General features: G+C 58.8%; 1 protein-coding gene across 1 annotated transcript in view; it reads right to left on the reverse strand.

The window, feature by feature from the left end:
- Window positions 1-2,245: 2,245 nt before the first annotated feature.
- The window catches only part of LOC116797285 (collagen alpha-1(I) chain-like), a 90,016-nt gene continuing 75,151 nt past the window's right edge, over window positions 2,246-17,110 (reverse strand). Inside the window, exons 34-69 of the mRNA XM_032708672.1 lie at window positions 16,997-17,050; window positions 16,725-16,778; window positions 16,519-16,572; window positions 16,188-16,241; window positions 15,954-15,998; window positions 15,646-15,690; window positions 14,442-14,549; window positions 14,111-14,164; window positions 13,856-13,909; window positions 13,614-13,667; window positions 13,218-13,325; window positions 12,207-12,260; window positions 11,815-11,922; window positions 11,450-11,503; window positions 10,935-10,988; window positions 10,630-10,683; window positions 10,199-10,252; window positions 9,115-9,222; window positions 8,867-8,920; window positions 8,670-8,723; window positions 8,361-8,414; window positions 7,926-7,979; window positions 7,681-7,734; window positions 7,371-7,424; window positions 6,614-6,667; window positions 5,501-5,554; window positions 5,368-5,421; window positions 5,166-5,219; window positions 5,028-5,045; window positions 4,804-4,857; window positions 4,597-4,659; window positions 4,171-4,336; window positions 3,784-3,890; window positions 3,440-3,520; window positions 2,994-3,182; window positions 2,246-2,633 (exon numbers count right to left, since the gene is read on the reverse strand). Coding sequence (XP_032564563.1) covers window positions 2,484-2,633; window positions 2,994-3,182; window positions 3,440-3,520; window positions 3,784-3,890; window positions 4,171-4,336; window positions 4,597-4,659; window positions 4,804-4,857; window positions 5,028-5,045; window positions 5,166-5,219; window positions 5,368-5,421; window positions 5,501-5,554; window positions 6,614-6,667; window positions 7,371-7,424; window positions 7,681-7,734; window positions 7,926-7,979; window positions 8,361-8,414; window positions 8,670-8,723; window positions 8,867-8,920; window positions 9,115-9,222; window positions 10,199-10,252; window positions 10,630-10,683; window positions 10,935-10,988; window positions 11,450-11,503; window positions 11,815-11,922; window positions 12,207-12,260; window positions 13,218-13,325; window positions 13,614-13,667; window positions 13,856-13,909; window positions 14,111-14,164; window positions 14,442-14,549; window positions 15,646-15,690; window positions 15,954-15,998; window positions 16,188-16,241; window positions 16,519-16,572; window positions 16,725-16,778; window positions 16,997-17,050 — 2,538 coding nt within the window. The 3' untranslated portion in view covers window positions 2,246-2,483. The remainder of the gene's footprint in view (window positions 2,634-2,993; window positions 3,183-3,439; window positions 3,521-3,783; window positions 3,891-4,170; window positions 4,337-4,596; window positions 4,660-4,803; window positions 4,858-5,027; window positions 5,046-5,165; window positions 5,220-5,367; window positions 5,422-5,500; window positions 5,555-6,613; window positions 6,668-7,370; window positions 7,425-7,680; window positions 7,735-7,925; window positions 7,980-8,360; window positions 8,415-8,669; window positions 8,724-8,866; window positions 8,921-9,114; window positions 9,223-10,198; window positions 10,253-10,629; window positions 10,684-10,934; window positions 10,989-11,449; window positions 11,504-11,814; window positions 11,923-12,206; window positions 12,261-13,217; window positions 13,326-13,613; window positions 13,668-13,855; window positions 13,910-14,110; window positions 14,165-14,441; window positions 14,550-15,645; window positions 15,691-15,953; window positions 15,999-16,187; window positions 16,242-16,518; window positions 16,573-16,724; window positions 16,779-16,996; window positions 17,051-17,110) is intronic.

The following is a 17,110-nucleotide window of genomic DNA, read 5'->3' on the forward strand; positions in this document are numbered from 1 at the left end:
AGGGCGTGGAAGGACAGGACAAGGGGGAATGGCTTCCCACTGCCAGAGGGCAGGGATAGATGGGATATTGGGAAGGAATTCTCCACCCCTGAGAGGATGAGGAGGCCCTGGCACAGGTTGCCCAGAAAAGCTGTGGCTGCCCATCCTTGGGAGTGTCCAAGGCCAGGTTGGACAGGGCTTGGAGCAACCTGGGCTAGTGGAAGGTGTCCCACCCATGGCAGGAGGTGGAATGAGAAGGTCTTTAAAGTCCTTTCCAGCCCAAACCACTCTGGGATTCTATGGTAGGAAAGACCAAACTTTCCCTCCAGCTGTGGCTTTATGGAGGGAACAGGGAGTGCTGAGCTGCCCCTGCCTCAGTTTCCCCAAGTGCCAGCAGGTGCTGATGCCCACAAAGGTACCCAGTGCCTGCCAGGGGATTTGTGTATCTATCCCAGTTTGGGAAGGAAATAAGAGGTTACAGGCAAAACACTGCTTTGGGTAGTGAGTGATTTTTTCCTTACAGGTGGAAACAGAGTTATTCAGGGTGTGTTTGCTGCTTGAAGTGAGAAAAAACACTGGATAAACCTACAAACATGCTGCTTCTCTTTAAAATATTTCAAAAGTTTCCATGGAAAATAAACACATTCTTTGGCAGCCACAGCTCCTGTGGGTTGTGGCCTGCATGGCTGGCGAGATGGGGAGTGTGCATGTGCAAAAACACAGGGAAAAATGCTGCAAAAATGAGCAATTTGTGTAAAAAATACAATAATTAAAAAAAAAAAGTTGTGGTTTTTTGCTGTGTTCTGCTGGTAGCCATTCTCTGCCCAGGATCTAATGTGCCCCTGGAGTTGGAATTGAATTTTCCTTTTGTAATCTGCTGCACAGGGTCTGTCTGCAGCATCCAGAGAAATGCCAGCCCCTTGGCACTGTCTGACCTCTACCCACACCACAGGCAGTGCCCACCCTCTGGGCACAACCAGCTCCTCTTCCCCTTCCAGCTCCCTGTGGAAAGGGAGTCTCTCCATGGCAGGGAGAGGGGTTTTGGCTGCAACTCTGACTCTGTGTGCCCATGGCTGGCTGCAGGTGAGGGGGCAGTGCCAGGGGGTTCTTTCAGGGGTGGGAGCAGCTCCAGGGGGGAGAAAAGCCCCACGGGCAGGGCCAGAGGGGCTTTACAGGGCAGTGCCCCACATGACACCCAGCACGTTAGAAATCCACCCAGGGAGCAGAAATTCAATGCCAGAGTGGAAAATCCCTTTTCAAAGTGCTCAGACCCTGCCTAGAGGAGGCTGGAAGGGGCCACCCCCCATGTCCCCCTGGGCCAGAAAGGTGGTGACACAGCAGGGAGTGCTCCTGCATCCAAAAAAAGATGCTACATGAGGGATGGAGGTAGTAAAGAGCAGCACAGCCACACATTGCTTAAATCACTCCTGAGGGACTGTGCCCCCCTAAAAGCTCTCTTTACTGCTCTCCTTGAGCCCCAGTGCAGGGTCTGGCCCGGGTGCCACACTGCTCTGCTGGCACTGGCAGCAATGCCCAAGCTCACCTGGGCACAGGTGAGTCAGGGCATCGGAGCCTGGGCACTGATGGGTGCTGAGAAAATCGGGGTGCAGCACAAAGCCAGCTGAGGGCTGGGGGGTTTGGGGGCTGTGCACCACAGAAATGGGGGTGCTGGGAATCCAACCACGGCTCAGGTGCCACTTGCAGAACCCTCTGCCCTCAGGGCTCGGCCTGGGCCATGCAGCCCAGTGAGAGTGGGATTGTTAGAGGGAAACAGTGCTGGGAATAACAAAACCGAGGTGATAAGGAGAAATGCTGCAGCACTGGGGGCAAAGGGCTGCAATTCCTGCTCCAGAGACACTGCTGTGCAGCTCAGTGTTGCTCTACACCACTAAAACCCCTCTCTGGCCCTCCCTGGGAGCTGCAGACCCAAAACAGAGGTGAGATTTGGGGGGATGTGCATTTTTCACCCCTTTGCAGCCCCTGCTGTCTGGCTGGGCTGGAGCTGCTGGAGTAGCCACTGGCAGCACCACATGGACCTGGCTGGGCTCTCCCAGGCTGACTGGGTTTCTCAGACAAGTCCTGGGGAAATGAGGCTCCAAGTGTTTGTGCACTTGACCCTGGCAAAGAAAATTCCCTTTCCTGCCCCTCCTCCCAAGCTGGCTGTAGGTCTGCTCCTTGTCTTTCTTTTTTCTTCAGCAGACAGTTCCCAGTGCTTATAATTATACAAACCTCCCCCAAGCAGTCATTAAATCAGCACCTTCTCATATATAATATATACATATATAATATATATATATAATTTATAGAGAAACGACTCCTGTAAACAATATTCTTCTACTCCAGAAGGAAGTGTAGTCCGTGGCATAAGGCAGCTACAAACACGGATCTCGGAGAGAACCTGCAGCTCCGGGGAGGGGGCGGGAGCCCCGTGCCACCCCCAGCCCCCCCAGGATGGCTCTTGGGCGGGGAGGGAACCGGCTGGTTCGGTTTGGGTGGCACCGGTTTCAGCTGAAGCAAACTGGTCCGACTGTGAAACCAAACTGGTGCGAGGCGTCGCCGTTGTGAAACACCGCCAGGTCCCGCAGGGGCAGCAGCGACAGCTCCTCCGTGCTGAACTGGAAGATGGTGTCGGTGATGGAGGACTCGTTGTCCAGCTGAAAGGAGCACAGAGGGGCACCTGAGCGGCACAAAAATCCTCAAGGATCCCCTCAGAGCGCCTGCTGTCCCCTCGCTGGCTCCCGGTGGATGCAAAGTCTCCATCCCCAGCCCTTCCTGGCTCTTCCAGGGAGTGACCTTCCCCGTGTCCACCTCACGCCCTGCCACATCCCAGCCCGCTCCCAAAAGCCACGGCAGCTCCTTGGCCGCAGGGATGCTCTCCACGCCCATCCCACCGGGTGAAGCCTCACCCACCAGCTCCATCCCAAACTTCGGGGGTGCAAACACACGCCGAGGGGCTCTGCGAATGTCGGGGGGCTCTTGCGGGCACAGGCAAGGTGTGCCAGGGCCGGGCTTACCAGGCAGCCCTGCAGGCTGGCCGCATAGCTCTGCTCCCGGGAGTCGGCCAGGAAGCGGATTTCCTTGGCGGGCTGGGGGTGGCCCCGCTCGGGGGCCGGTCTGCAGGAGTAGGACACCTTCTGGGTGGCCAGGCTGCTGTGCAGCCGCAGGAAACGGAGCTGCACCGGGCTGGCCCCCCTGTATTCCAGCTGCAGGGACAACGGGAGAGAAAACCGGGAAGCGGGGGAAGCTTGGAGCGGGCTGTGCTCCTCCCCGGCCCAAACCGGGCAGGATTCAGCTGCCGAGGCACTGCTTTGGAGCTCCTTGCAGGAGGAGGTGTCACATCCCGCCGTGCACAGCCAGGGTGACCTGGGTGCTGCCCAGCACAGTGGGATGGGCACCAGGAGACCCCTGACCCCATGAGAGGGGCTCCGTGTCCCCCGGGCTGTTCCAGCTGGGCACTCACCAGGAAGCCCCCGGGCAGGGTGCTGAACCACTCAAAGGTGTCCTCGGAGGTGTAGGTGCTCAGCCAAGCCTTGATGGGGACCTGTGGGAAGCAGGGACCGTGCCATGCTGTCCCAGCAGCTGCCAGTGGCACTGCCAGGACAAGGAGCCAGCATACAACCCTGTCCCTGCAGCCTGGGCACACACTGTGACCAGGATCCTCCCTCCAAACTTTTCCACCGTGGCAGGGGTCACCATGGCAAGGGACTGGGCACACAGTCCCTCTCCAGCCCCACCAACCCTCACCCTCACCCACCCCAAGGGGTAACACGAGGCTGAAGCTGCCCCCCCAAAGCCCCCCCGTACCTGGTTGTGGACGGGGGCTATGCAGGTCTCCCCCCCTGCTGTGAAGTTGCAGAAGGCCACCAATGCATCCTGGGGGCTGCCCTGGTTGGGGTCAATGTAGTACTGCCCTACAGGGAGGCAGAGGGGAGCTCCTGGCACCCGGGTTTTGGCACAGGGAGGGTGCCACACAATGCCACCCACCCCAGCTGGTGGCACATCCCTGGCTGCCACCTCCATCCAGCCTGGCCACCAGCCCCTTTCTCCAGGGATGCCCAGGAAACCCAACTGGCCTCGTTCCCCAAATCCTTGTTCCCTCTTAATTGCAAAGAGCTGCCTGTCCCTGCACAGGCTCTGGAGAGCTGGACAGACCCAGAGTCAATGGTGGGCACCACACATGCCCCCTGGTACCATCAGGCAGGCTGGGGTGTGCCAGCAGCAGCTCCTTGCAGGTGGTTGCTGGGTTGGTTTTGGTGCCATTGGGATGCTCAATGAGGGCTTGGAGCTCCTGGTTCAGGGTGTCCAGCAGAGCCCAGACTGCAGTGTAGTTCAGGTGGTTGGAGGAATAAATGAGGTGCTAAGAGAAAAAGAGGGGGATATATCCAAGGTGATCTTAGCCCCCCCCCTCTTATTTTGGCCAGGAGCATCCTCGGGGGCTGAGGGAAGGGATGGGACAGGCAGGGGACAAGGACAGGCGTGGTGGGAGAGGGATTGACAACATCTGCTTGTTCCTTGTGCACAGGGGACCTCAGGAGCAGCAGGATGTGGTACAGCATCTCTGTCAGCCCCTTCCCTCCCCGGGTGGCACCCACCCAAAGGGGATGGGAAGTCCCTCACCTGCAGCTCCTCCTGGGACAGCACCAGTGTGGGCCCGCTGGGACCAGGGGGGCCGGCCAGACCCTGGGGGACAGTGACAGTGCTGTGACATTGGCTGCTCCTCTGACACTCTGACACTGCCAGCAGGATGGCACGGCATGGCAGGACCTCGCTGCCAAATTTGGGGGAGCGAGGGACCCAAATTTTGGTGCCAGTGGCTCCACTTACCGGCGTTCCCGGTGTGCCCCTGGGGCCTGGCAGTCCCGGGAAGCCCCTCAGCCCCTGCCAAAGGATGAGGTGGAAGAGGGAAGGAAAGCAAGGGGTGGAGATGCTGCTGTGCTGAGCTGCACCCCGGGGTCCCCACGGGCACCCTGCACCCCAGGGAGCAGGAAGGAGGGAAGGGATCCCTGTGCCAGGGCTGATCCCGGCTCCAGCCACTCCCCACTACTTACTTTGGGTCCAGACAAGCCCTGGAAGGAAAGGACAAGGCCCAGCTAAGTGGGAAGGAGGTGGGATCAAAGGCCCATCCCAGTGTAAACCCTGTGGGGCCAGGAGTGAACCCAAAACTGCCCTGAGTGTGAAGGACTCACCGGTGTCCCGGGAACTCCAGGGTGTCCCCGTGGGCCAGGGGGGCCAGTGTCACCCTGCAAAGACACCAGAGGTGGGCAGGGCACTGCAAGGGACATCCTTCTAAAACCCAATCCCTTCCCCACAGATTTTGCACGGAAAAATGAGGAATTCACCCCAAACACTCATGTTAGTCCCTGACATCCCTCTCCATCCTTCTCTCACCTGTTTTCCCTTGGGTCCCGGCCTCCCAGGGATGCCATGGGGTCCTGGCTTGCCCTAGGAGACGTGGCAGGATGTCACACAGGGTGACAAGAGACCAGAGGGAGGAAGGAAAAGAGGAAAAACCATCTCCCACCTTGAAGCCATCGTCCCCTTGCTGGCCCAGGTCACCCACACTGCCCTTCTCGCCCTAAAAGAGAGGCAGAGAGAGCCCTGGAGACAAAGAGAAGAGCAGAATCCCCCCAGGACAGCAGCCTGGGTGGGAGGCTCTGCCCTGCAAGGTGGGTTTTGGGCCCCCTGCTCTGGTGAGCAGTGGAGGGTTTGCTGCCTGAACCTTGGCAGGAGGTACCAGCCTGGGGATATTTCCCAAAGCCAAACACCTCCTGGCCTCCAGCAAGTGGCTGGAAATGGGAAGCTCCCAGTTATGGGAATGCAAAATTTCCCAGTGCTGGCTGCAAAATTTCTGCCAAAAAAAAAAACCCCAAACAAACCCCCAAACCCCCCATCCTTTGGGTTCAGGATTAGCTGCACCCACATTGCCGGGGAGGGAGGCAGGGGGATGGATGATGCTCAGCTGCCAAAATGAAAGTATTTTATCCCAGACTAAAACACCTTTCAGGAAAACCTCAGAATTTCCCAGGAAACACTTCCAGGAGATAAAGAAATGTGCTGAAATGTGGTGGAGCACGGGACAAACCCCAGCCCAGGCTGCCACAGCCTCCCCTCTGCCCCCACTTCAGGCACTGCCCTTCAGCTCCTGCTGCTGCCACTGAGCTCCCAAGGAATTCCAGCTCTATTGATTCCCAGGGTTTCATTTTCCTGAAGGATGTGAGCAGCTCCCCAGCACCAGGGACTGCTTGTCACTCTTATTTATGGCTGTGGGGCTGAGGGATGGGGTGGTGAGGATGTGCTTGGCTTCCCAAGCCAAGGGTGGATCCATCAGCTCCTCAGGAATGGCACAGAGGAGGTTTGTGCTGCATCAGCATCACTGCTGAGAGCAGGGGATTAAATAACTGATTTAAAAGACTGTTGCTGCTCTTGCCACTCCAGGAGGATGGAGAGGCTGGAAAAAGACCTGGTTTGGGAGCAAATCTAAAGGTTCCATCTCCCATCACCCGGGAACATGACGGTCGACCCCCAGAGAAGGATGCTGCAGCCATCAGGATTCAACAAGAGGAGAATAAATGATGCCATCCAGCAAATGAAACACTACTCAGGGTTCCCACTGTGCCCAGAACACGTCACCCACCTTGTGGCCTTTGGGTCCAGGGTCTCCTTTCATGCCCTTCAGCCCTGGGATGCCCTAAGAGAGAAACGTGGGACCACATCACCCTGTGGCTGAGCTGCTCCCTGGCAAGGAAGGACCTCACCACAACCCAGGCTGCTGCCAGGATCTTAAGAATTTCAGGCATTTTTAGAAAATTTGAGACATTTTTCTAATTTTTAGAAACTCTGAGGCGTTTTTCTCATCATGTCTTTGATTTTTGCTTGCGGGAGGGTCCCCCAGCAAACCCCATTGAAAATGCAGTTCAGGTGCCTTGGCTTGCTGGGAACATCCTGGATTTCTTTGGGGAAGTTGCCAAAGTTGGGATTTTTTATTTTTAAACGGAGAAAAAAGTATTTCTAGTAATTAAAAGAAATATTTGAGTCTTTTTTTTTTTTTTTTTTTTGTTGGCCAGTGCTGGTCACAGCTGGTCCCTCCAGCCATGGGAAGGTGGGCACAAGTGCTCAGCACTGCTTGGCATCAGAAACTGCCCTACAAGGGAAGGATTTGGCCTCCAGAGCCACATATTGGAACTGATGGGATTTGTCTGACCTCACACACCCTGCTGGAAGGTTAATTTGGGAGGAGAAGACAAGAGGAGATGGATGAACCACCTAAAGTCTCCCCCTGTTTTAAATGGGTCTGTAAAATGTGGGTGCCCACAGAGCTGGGTGGCACAGTGGTGCCCAGGGGGGTCAAAGAGGGAGCAGCAGCACCCCAAAACCCCCATGCTCATACTCACATAGGCTCCCTGGGGGCCCTGGGGTCCTGGAAGCCCTTTGGCACCTGGGGAGCCCTGAAATGCAAAAGTGAAAGGCCCTGGCTGGTGTGCCCAGAGGTGTGGGGTGATGCTCCAGTGCCCCACGAGGGCTGGGGGTGTGGGAGACCCCCTCCAGGGCTGGGAGGGACGGGGGACACAGAGCTCTCCAGCTGCATTGGTTTGTCCTCTTCTAATCCAGGGGTTCAGGTGGGAGCACCCCTGGCTTGGCAGCACCCCCAAAGTGCCAGGTTGCCAGGGCAGCTCTCACCTTGGGGGGGAAAAGCAAACCTACCTTGTGCCCCCGGGGACCCCGCGGGGGCTGGTGGCCCATCTTGCCTCGCTTGCCCTGGGAACAAGAGATCAAAGACTCGGGAACAATTCCAAAATAATCCGGCCACCCCTGAGCCCCTTCGCTGCCCCCTCTCCCCCCCCCGCCCAGGGATTTGAGCCCCCAGCAAACCAGGGCCCCTCTGGAAAACCTCCCCAAAAGGCTCCCTGCCTCCTGCCACCCTCCCTGGGGACAGCAGTGCCACTTACCCTCCTGCCAGTTTCTCCAGGGACCCCTTCCTGCCCTTCCTGCCCCACGTCGCCCTGGGGGAAGAAGAGATGGGAGATGGGAACCTCCAGCAGCTCGGCCACTTCCCAGCCCAGGAGCGGGGAAGAGGAGCTGTGCCTGCATGGAAGTGGGGACAGAGCTCACCAGGCACTGGGGGAAGGACACCAAAGTCCCCTGTGCCCCCTCAGGGGCACCTGAGCCAGGGGGGAGGCAACTCCAGGGGCTGAGCTGGGGAGATCTGCCAGCCCCTCACCCAAAAACCAGCCAAGGCAGCCCCAGGGCATCCTGTGTTTGCCAGGCAGGGAGAAACAGGTCCCTCCAGGTTCCCTCTGGGTTCTCTCCATGATCCACCACGGGATTGACCAGCTCAGTCTCAGCCACCCCCTGCCAGCCCCCCAGGAGGATTTTGGGGGTACCTTTTCTCCTTTGCGACCTTTCCATCCTTTAGGACCAGCTTGTCCTGGAGAGCCCTGAAATCCCAAAAGAGAAGGAAAGCCCTCTGTGAGGAAGCTGTGCCAGGGATGCCCCTCAGCCTCCCTGCCCACCAGCCAGCCCAGGAGGATGCTCCAAGCTGGAATCTTCCATCTGGCATTTTTGCAGGAGGAAGGTGGGCAGAACGGGGCTGTGGGGGTTGAGGCCACCCATGAGGGACCTCAGCACAGCCAGGAGATCCCAGCATCCCACTGTGCCAGGGAGCACCAGCACAGCTCCATCCCACTCCTCACCATTTGTCCTGGTTTCCCTGGCTTGCCTGGCTCCCCTTTTGCACCCACCAGGCCCTAAGAATGAAAACAAAATCCGACCTGAATCCAAAGAATAAGTTCTAAGGTTATTCATGCGAACCCAGGGCAGGTTTGGGCACAGAGGTGGAGGGGTGAGAAAAGCTGGAGCAGGGAATGGGGCAGCAGAGGAGCCCACTCACCTCAGTACCACTCAGCCCCGTGGCTCCAGCTTCGCCCGGGGGCCCAAGAGAACCCTGAGACCATTTGGGGACAAAACACAAGGCTGGCACCAGGGGAGGGCAGGGGGGACAGGGCACAGCACCTGCCTCACCCTGGGAGCTGGGCTGGGGTTGTTGTCCCCTCTCTGGTGCTGGAGCTGTGCCAGGGAATGTCCCCCCATGGGAATGTCCCCCCATGGGCATGTCCCCATGGCACAGGGAGGAGTTACCTGCCGGCCTGGCTTTCCCTTGGTGCCCGTCACTCCTCTGGCTCCTTCGTGCCCAGTGTACCCCCGGAGCCCTGGGGCACCTGCCAGCCCCTGAGCCCCTGCTGAGCCCTGGGGGGCACAGAAATGGGGGCACTGCTCACCCAAACCTTCCTGAGCAGGGTCTGAGCAGCTGCCTCTCGAGGAGCTTCAGCTACACCGGGCTTTGCAAACCCCCCTGGAGCTCATCCCACATCCCAGCCTCTCCCAGCAAAGCCAGCCCCCTGAGTTCAGGGAATTCACTTCTTTAATATGTGGTTTAGGGCATGGAGTGACAGGACAAGGGGAAATGGGATCAAACTGAAAGAGAGTAGCTTTAGATGGGATGTTGGGAAGGAATTCCTCCCTGGGAGGGTGGGGAGGCCCTGGCACAGGTTGCCCAGAGAAGCTGTGGCTGCTCCATCTCTGGAAGCGTCCAAGGCCAGGTTGGATGGGGCTTGGAGCAACCTGGGCTAGTGGAAGGTGTCCCTGCCCATGGCAGGGGGTGGAATGAGATGAGCTTTAAGGTCCTTCCAACTCAAGCCAGTGTGGGATTCTGGGATTCCACAATAAGGGCATGTCTTGCCTGGGTAGAGCAGCACTGCAAGATGGGAAAACTGGGATGCAAATGGGACAGGGCATTGATAACACACCTATGGCTCTGTGTGTGTCACCACCATGATCAGAACACACATCCTGGGGCAGCACAAGTGTTCCTGAGCACTGGGAGGCTCCTGGAGCCCCCCAACCTTATGGACACCAGGAGATCTGCTCCAGGGAAGGGGAAAACAAGAGCCCTGGACCTGCCCCAGGCAGACTGACAGCCAAGTGTCACCTGCCACAGTGCTTTGGCACAGTTTTAATTGCTGTGTTCAAATTCCTTTAGGAAGATTTGGCTCCAGGGAACCCAAGGAAGCGTTGGCTCAGTTACAAAACCACTGCAAGGCTGGAGTCAGAAACCGTGGCTGGCACTTGGGCTGGCAGAGACACAGCCCCAGCCCCAGGCTCTGCTGCTCCATCCCAAAATGCCACCAAACCTCTTTCCCAGGGAAGTTCGGCTGGTTCTCACCGCTGGACCGGGTTTGCCACCATCTCCCTTCACTCCATCATCTCCAGCAAGTCCCTGTGGGAGTGTTGGGGGTTTAGGACAAGCCCATCACCACCATGTCCTTCACCTCTGAGGGCACTTGGAGCATCCTCCCCCCTCACACCACGCTCAGCTGGCCAAGGAAGCAGCAGGCACACGTGGGAGGGAACAGATTCCATAGCAGGAATGGGTCTTCCACAAGGCACCCCTGGGTGATAGACTGAAAGGGTCTTGTGTCTCCACCCCAAACATCAAAGCACCTCCTGGGAGCCCATGCCAAGGCTTAAAAACCCCTCCTGGCCCAGGCAGGGAAGGAGAATAAATCCTTTGGCTTTGGTTTGTATTGGAAATGGTGGAGCACTGGGAAAGTCTTTGGCAGCTCCCCGGCTCTACAACATCCCAAACATCAGTACCTCTAATCCTGCAGCACCAGCAGGTCCATCCCTGCCTCGTGGTCCTGGATCTCCCTGGGGAAGAAAGGGAAACAGCTCTATCCTTGGAAAACTCCTTCCTTGCCTTGCTGACTTTGGATCTCAGGAAACGAGGCAGGACTGTCCCATGGCAGGTCCCCCCAGCCCAGTCACCAGCCTGCCCAGGCCTGACCCACCTCCTCCATCACCCAGTCCCACCACATCCAGCACCAGCAGAGCTTGGGAAAAGGCCAGGAAAGGGCATTTCACCCCGAGATGGAGGGTTGGAACCATCAATCCCACTGTACCTTCTCTCCCTCGGGACCGTCGAGCCCAGGAGGACCTCGGAGTCCTGTCTCACCCTGTTCAGGGCACAAAGAAGCCCCATTGATTGAGCCCCTCCCAGTGCTCCCAGTCACACACATCCCCCTCCAGGTCCATGATGGAGGTGGGGGTATTCCCAGTGCTCCCAGTCACACACATCCCCCTCCAGGTCCATGATGGAGGTGGGGGTATTCCCAGTGCTCCCAGTCACACACATCAACCCAACAAGTCCATGATGGAGATGGCGGTATTCCCAGTGTTCCCAGTCACACACATCACCCCAACAGGTCCATGATGGAGATGGGGGTATTCCCAGTGCTCCCAGTCACACACATCACCCCAACAGGTCCATGATGGAGATGGGGGTATTCCCAGTGCTCCCAGTCGCACACAAGTCCCTGATGGATTTGGAGCCCTTCCCAGTGCTCCCAGTCACACCCACGTCCCCACACCAGGTCGGTGATGGGTTGAAGGGCAGGAGGGCCATGATCTGACTTACAAACCATCCTCTGGCTCCAGCAGGTCCTGCAGCTCCAGTGACCCCGACCTGGCCCTGGGACACAGGGAGATGTGCTCAGTAGGGTCCCAGCCCAGCAGGGGCTGGAATTTGGCTGGAGGTAGCATTATCCTGGAATCCTGGACAGCCCCACAAGCCCAAACCATCCTTTTGTGCCAACATGACCCCATTTTGGGGTCGTGCCCATGAGACAAAATTCCCTAATTACGGAGATTTGCCAGTTCCTAGGATTTTGTGTGGCTCCTGGAGCCTGAGGTTTCCCACTGGGGATGAGCCCCCTCCAGGGCACCCAGCACCCCTCCTGTGGGGACACTGGGTGAGGCAGCCCAGCCCCCCTCTGTACTTGCCATCAAACCTTCTCGGCCCTTCTCTCCTTTGTGGCCTTTTCCTCCGATTTCCCCCGTGGCAGCTCCTGGACCAGACACTCCAGGGAGGCCCCTGGGACCAGCATCACCCTGCTCAGGATGGGCACAGAGGGGTCACCACAAAGGTGGAAAAGGAACAGCAATGAAATGAGAGTCATCTCTGCATGGAGAGGATGTGTGTCACCCCCTTGGTGGGTGCCACAGGCAGCAGGTCACCCTGGGGTGCTCAGGAAAGGGATTTCCAAGGATCCTCAGACATGGGGCACCCCTGTCCTGCTCTGTCCCCACTCTGGCACATGGATCAGCAGAGGGTGAGCAGGTTGTGGGTGTTCCCAGGTGCTGGAAGGAGGGACAGGGTTGGGGACACTCCTCACCTTCCGTCCCCGTGGTCCTGCCTCTCCTGGGTCTCCAACATCACCGGTGTCACCCTGCTCACAGGGAAACACCCACATCAGATGCAGTGGCTGATGTGGTCATGCTCATGAGATATGAAACCCTAATTAAGGGGATTTGACAATTCCTAGGGGTTTCTGCAGCTCCCAGAGCCCAAGGTTTCCCACTGGGGGTGAGCCCCTTCCTTGGCACCCGACCTGTGGGGACACTGGGTGCCTGGTGGGTGAGGCAGCAAACCTTCTTGGCCCTTGTCTCCTTTATGGTCCCATCCCAGGGTAGGCTAAAATCTGAGCTCTGACTTCCATGGGCTTCTCCACCCTCCTTGGCCAGGATTTTGGTGCTGGGTAAGGCACAGCCTCACAGCTTTGCCTGGAGGTCACTCCAGCTGTGACCCACAGGAGCCCAAAATGTGAGGGCAAAATGCTGAGCACAGCCAGCAGCACTTTGCCAGCACAGAGACCCCAAAGCACCGGCCCCCTCCTTCCATGGGAGCTTCCTAGCCTGCCTGTGGCAAAGCCATCCCATGGGGGTGGGTGCACTGGGTGGCACCTTTCCTGTCCCCATCAGCCTGGAGAAGAGGACACTGAGGGGAGACCTCATCACAGTCCACAACTTCCTCATGAGGAGAAGAGGGGCAGGCACTGATCTCTGCTCTGGTGAGCAGGGACAGCACCCAGGGAATGGCTGGAGCTGTACCAGGGCAGGGTCAGGTTGGATCTCAGGAAAAGGTTCTTCCCCCAGAGGGTGGTTGGCACTGACCAGGCTGCCCAGGGCAGTGGGCACAGCCCCAAGGCTGCCAGAGCTCCAGGAGGGTTTGGACAACGCTCTGAGGGCCAGGGTGGGATTGTTGGGGTGTCTGTGCAGGGCCAGGGGTTGGACTGGATGATCCTTGTGGGTCCCTTTCAGCTCAGGGTAGTCTGTGATTCTGTGATTCCCTAGCAGGAGACCCCAGCAGGGATCAGTGACCCCTGTGGGGACAGTCCCACACTTACCTCCTTCCCCTGCTTCCCAGGCCGCCCTGGAGGCCCCTCTGGTCCATCATCCCCTGGCTCCCCAGGGCTCCCTCTGACACCTGGAGCTCCTCGGGTTCCTGCCTCTCCCTGCACAGGATGGAGACAACCAGGATTATTCTTGGCTGCCTTTTCCAACTGAGCCTGGCCCTGCCCTCCATCATTTTGCACCACACTGGGAAAACCCCAGTTTTCCTTGTTCCAGGCACCAAGCTTTGGAGGGGACCCCCCTCCCAGCCATTCCCAGCAACGTCAATCCCCAGGCATGAGGAATCTGGGGGGGATTTCAAACAGCCCCCCATGGATTCAGGTGCATCAGCAGGGCCAGGGGAGCCCAGCACCACCCCAGCATCACCCCCAGCACCCCTGGGAACCCACCTGCTCACCCTTGGGCCCAGGCTGACCCTCCATTCCCAGCGGTCCTGGTGGTCCCTGGGGAGGAAAGACACAGCCCAGCCCTGGCACAGCTCATTTACCCCTCACCAACACAGACCCAGCTTTAACCTTCGGGCTTAGCTGAGGATCAGCAGCCTCCTCCCATCACTTCCCACCCTTGGAGTGGGAAGGCAGAGCCTGGAGCAGCCCAGTGAGGGGAGGACATGGTTCTCCAGCTGATGTACCTGCTCACCATCCAGCCCACGGACACCAGTTTCCCCAGGGTCTCCCACATCACCCTGGAGAGGACACAGACATCAGGAGAGCTGTGGAGGTCTCCACAAGGCTCATCTCCCACCTTGCACCAAGGATGTAAAGGCCCATCCCACTGGGTAAAGCCAGGGGCCAAACTGGGAGGGGTGCCCTGGGGAGGTCAGCAGAACAAGCCCAAGGTTCTCCTGGGGCCAGCAAGGGGAACCAACCCCCTCCTCTGTCCTCACCTTCTCTCCTCTCATCCCTGAAGGCCCTTCACGTCCATTTGGACCTTCCCGGCCCTGCAAACGAACAACCCACATCAGCAGCAATTTGCCCCAGCTCAGGAGGCCTTTCCAGCTCCTGAGCTGGCTCTGGGATGCCCTGGCACACACCACGTGCCCACGGGAAGAGAAGCCACACACCAGCTCCTCAGGCCCCTTTCACCACCTTCCCTTTTCCTTCCCTTCCCGCGGGTGCTTTAGGGAGCTCCCCAAAGGTGCTGCACCAGCACAGTCCCTGCACCCCGCTGTGAGCCAGGGGATGTGCTGGGGATGGATGAGGGAGGGCTGCACTCACCGGGTACCCAGGTGGGCCAGCAGCACCAGCTGCTCCAGGAGCCCCGGTTTCTCCAGCCAAACCAGGCTTCCCGGGAATGCCATCCAGCCCCCGCACGCCAGGAACACCCTGCAAGGCCAAAAGGCCACTCAGGCAGCCTGAAAAGCAGCTCTGGCTGCAGCTCCAGGGAGGACAAAGCCAGTGGGAGCCCCGTGGCTGATGCAGTTGGGCCACCACGGGGTCTGCAAGGTACCACCTGCTCCAGGGGGGTCCTGGTGCCCCTCACCTTCATGGTCTGGAGTCCAACCAGGCCAACCAGGTCCTGCACTGTGGCCAAAACAATCCCCTGCAGCTGCACAGGCTGGGGACAGAGCAGGGGCCAGGGCCAGGGCCAGGCAGGAAGAGAGCTGGGGTCTCTGACTGACAGCAGCTGAACATAAGCCAGGGGTGCCCACCAGGCCAAGAGGGCCAACGGATCCTGGCCTGGTGGCAGCAGGAGCAGGGAGGGGATTCTGCCCCTGTGAGGCCACCCCTGGAGTGCTGTGCCCAGTTGTGGCCCCTCAGCTCAGGAAGGACATGGAGGGGCTGGAGCAGGTCCAGAGAAGGGCAACGAGGCTGGGGAAGGGTCTGGAGCACAAGTGCTGTGAGGAGAGGCTGAGGGAGCTGGGGGGGCTCAGCCTGGACAGGAGGAGGCTCAGGGGAGACCTTCTCACTCTCTGCAGCTCCCTGACAGGAGGGGGGAGCCGGGGGGGGTCGGGCTCTGCTGCCAGGAACCAGCAGCAGGACAAGAGGGCCCAGCCTTGAGCTGCCCCAGGGCAGGTTTAGGTTGGCCATGGGGCAGAAGTTGTTTGCAGAGAGAGGGATCAGCCCTTGGAATGGGCTGCCCAGGGAGGGGGTGGAGTGCCCGTCCCTGGAGGTGTTTGAGCAGAGCCTGGATGTGGCATCAGTGCCATGGTCTGGGTGAGAAGGTGGGGTTGGGTCACAGGTGGGACTTGATGATCCCAGAGGTCTTTTCCAACCTGGTTGATTCTGTGGTTCTGTGATTACTGTAATTGTAGGAGGGCACTGCTGTCTCCGTACCAACTCATCACCAGCCAGCAACCCACGCTGGGTTTGGGTTGTTCTCTGCCCCACAACCAGCCCAGAGATGAAAATATTCCCACAGTGGGCACCCATCTTTCATCCCATTGGACACCACCCCCTCCCAGGACAGCTTTCCACTTACAGGCAGCCCTGGGAGCCCTCGAGGACCTGGGTCACCTGTTCTGCCCTGAAACAAGAAGGATGCTCAGCAAGGGGGACTCAGATGTGGCTCACGTGGGACTCCCATGTGCTGGGACCACCCCAACGGTGTCCGTGCAGCACCACACAGGACCCAGCCAGCAAGGAATGGCAGCAGGTCCTGCCTGCTCCCAGAGAGGGGGCTGGGATGGATCCATGGACCCTTCAGGCAACACATGGGATGTGCTGCAGGATCACAGGGACCACACAGAGGGTGTGGAGCAGCCCCACGGGGAGCATGGGGAGCCCTACCTGGGAGCCTGGAGCACCACGTGGACCAGGGGGACCTGGCAGGGCCTGGAGGACAAGAACATCATCAAAGCACATCTGAGCCCCTCTCCCCAGTTCAGCCCCTTGGTGCTGTGAGACTGGTAAAAATTTCCCACAGCAAAGATTTCCCATTTTCCCTGTTCCCAGCCCAGCACAGGTGACTTGCTGGGTGCTTCTCCAGGGGGCTGGAGCTGCCCAGAAGAGCAGCAAACTCACCTTGGCACCAGCTTTTCCTGGAAATCCTGGGGCACCTTGGGCTCCCCTTTCTCCCTGTTAGGAGGCAAGAAAGATTTCCTTTCCTCTGTGTGTTTTAATGTGATAATCTCTTAAAAAAACCCAACAAAACAAAAAACCCCCAGCTCTTAGAACAATCCACAGGAGTTTGGGTAGATGGAGAACCCACCCAATGTGGGAGCCACCTCCAGCTGTTCTCCTGGGACACCACCCAGGCCCAGCCATTGGGTTCAACAGCCCAAAAATGCTTCCAAAGCCTGGATTCCCACCCCACTGCATCCCCCCAGTGCTGTGCTGGGTGTCCCAGCCCTACCTTGTCTCCCCTGCGCCCTGGCCTTCCACGGTCACCAGCAGGTCCTGGATAGCCCTGGGGAGAGCAGGGTGTTAGGAGGCATCCAGGGCCACCAGGAACCTCCAGGGGTTTGGGAGAAGGTGGCTGGATGGTGAGTGTCCAGCTGGGGGCTGCTCCAGCCTCCCCCCAGTGCAGCCACCCCCTCCCCAGGCAGGTCTATCCCTTACGTAGGTGCCCACAGGTCCTTGTGGCCCCTCCAAACCAGGCTTCCCAGGCAGCCCCTGCCAGGAAAAACGAGGGAATTAGTGAACCCCCCACTGCTAGGATGCAGTCAGGCATCCTCCCCTCCCTGGTGAGCCCATGGGACCTGGGGAGCCCTTGGTGGCTTCACCCTGGGTGTCCCCCTTGCAGCCAAGAGCCTCTCAGGGCTGTTCACCCCCATGGCTGCTCCAACCAGCCCCCAACACACTCAGGGTCCCCCCAGAGCCCCAGATCTCACCTTTGGGCCCAGGGAACCCGGGTCTCCATCAGGTCCAGGCCTTCCTGGAGAGCCCTTTGGAATTATTCAGGGAGGAGATGTCAGTCAAAACGTTGAGAGGAGACAAACCCCCCC

This window comes from Chiroxiphia lanceolata, chromosome 21 (genome assembly GCF_009829145.1).
Source record: "Chiroxiphia lanceolata isolate bChiLan1 chromosome 21, bChiLan1.pri, whole genome shotgun sequence".
In the NCBI taxonomy this organism is placed as follows: domain Eukaryota; kingdom Metazoa; phylum Chordata; class Aves; order Passeriformes; family Pipridae; genus Chiroxiphia; species Chiroxiphia lanceolata.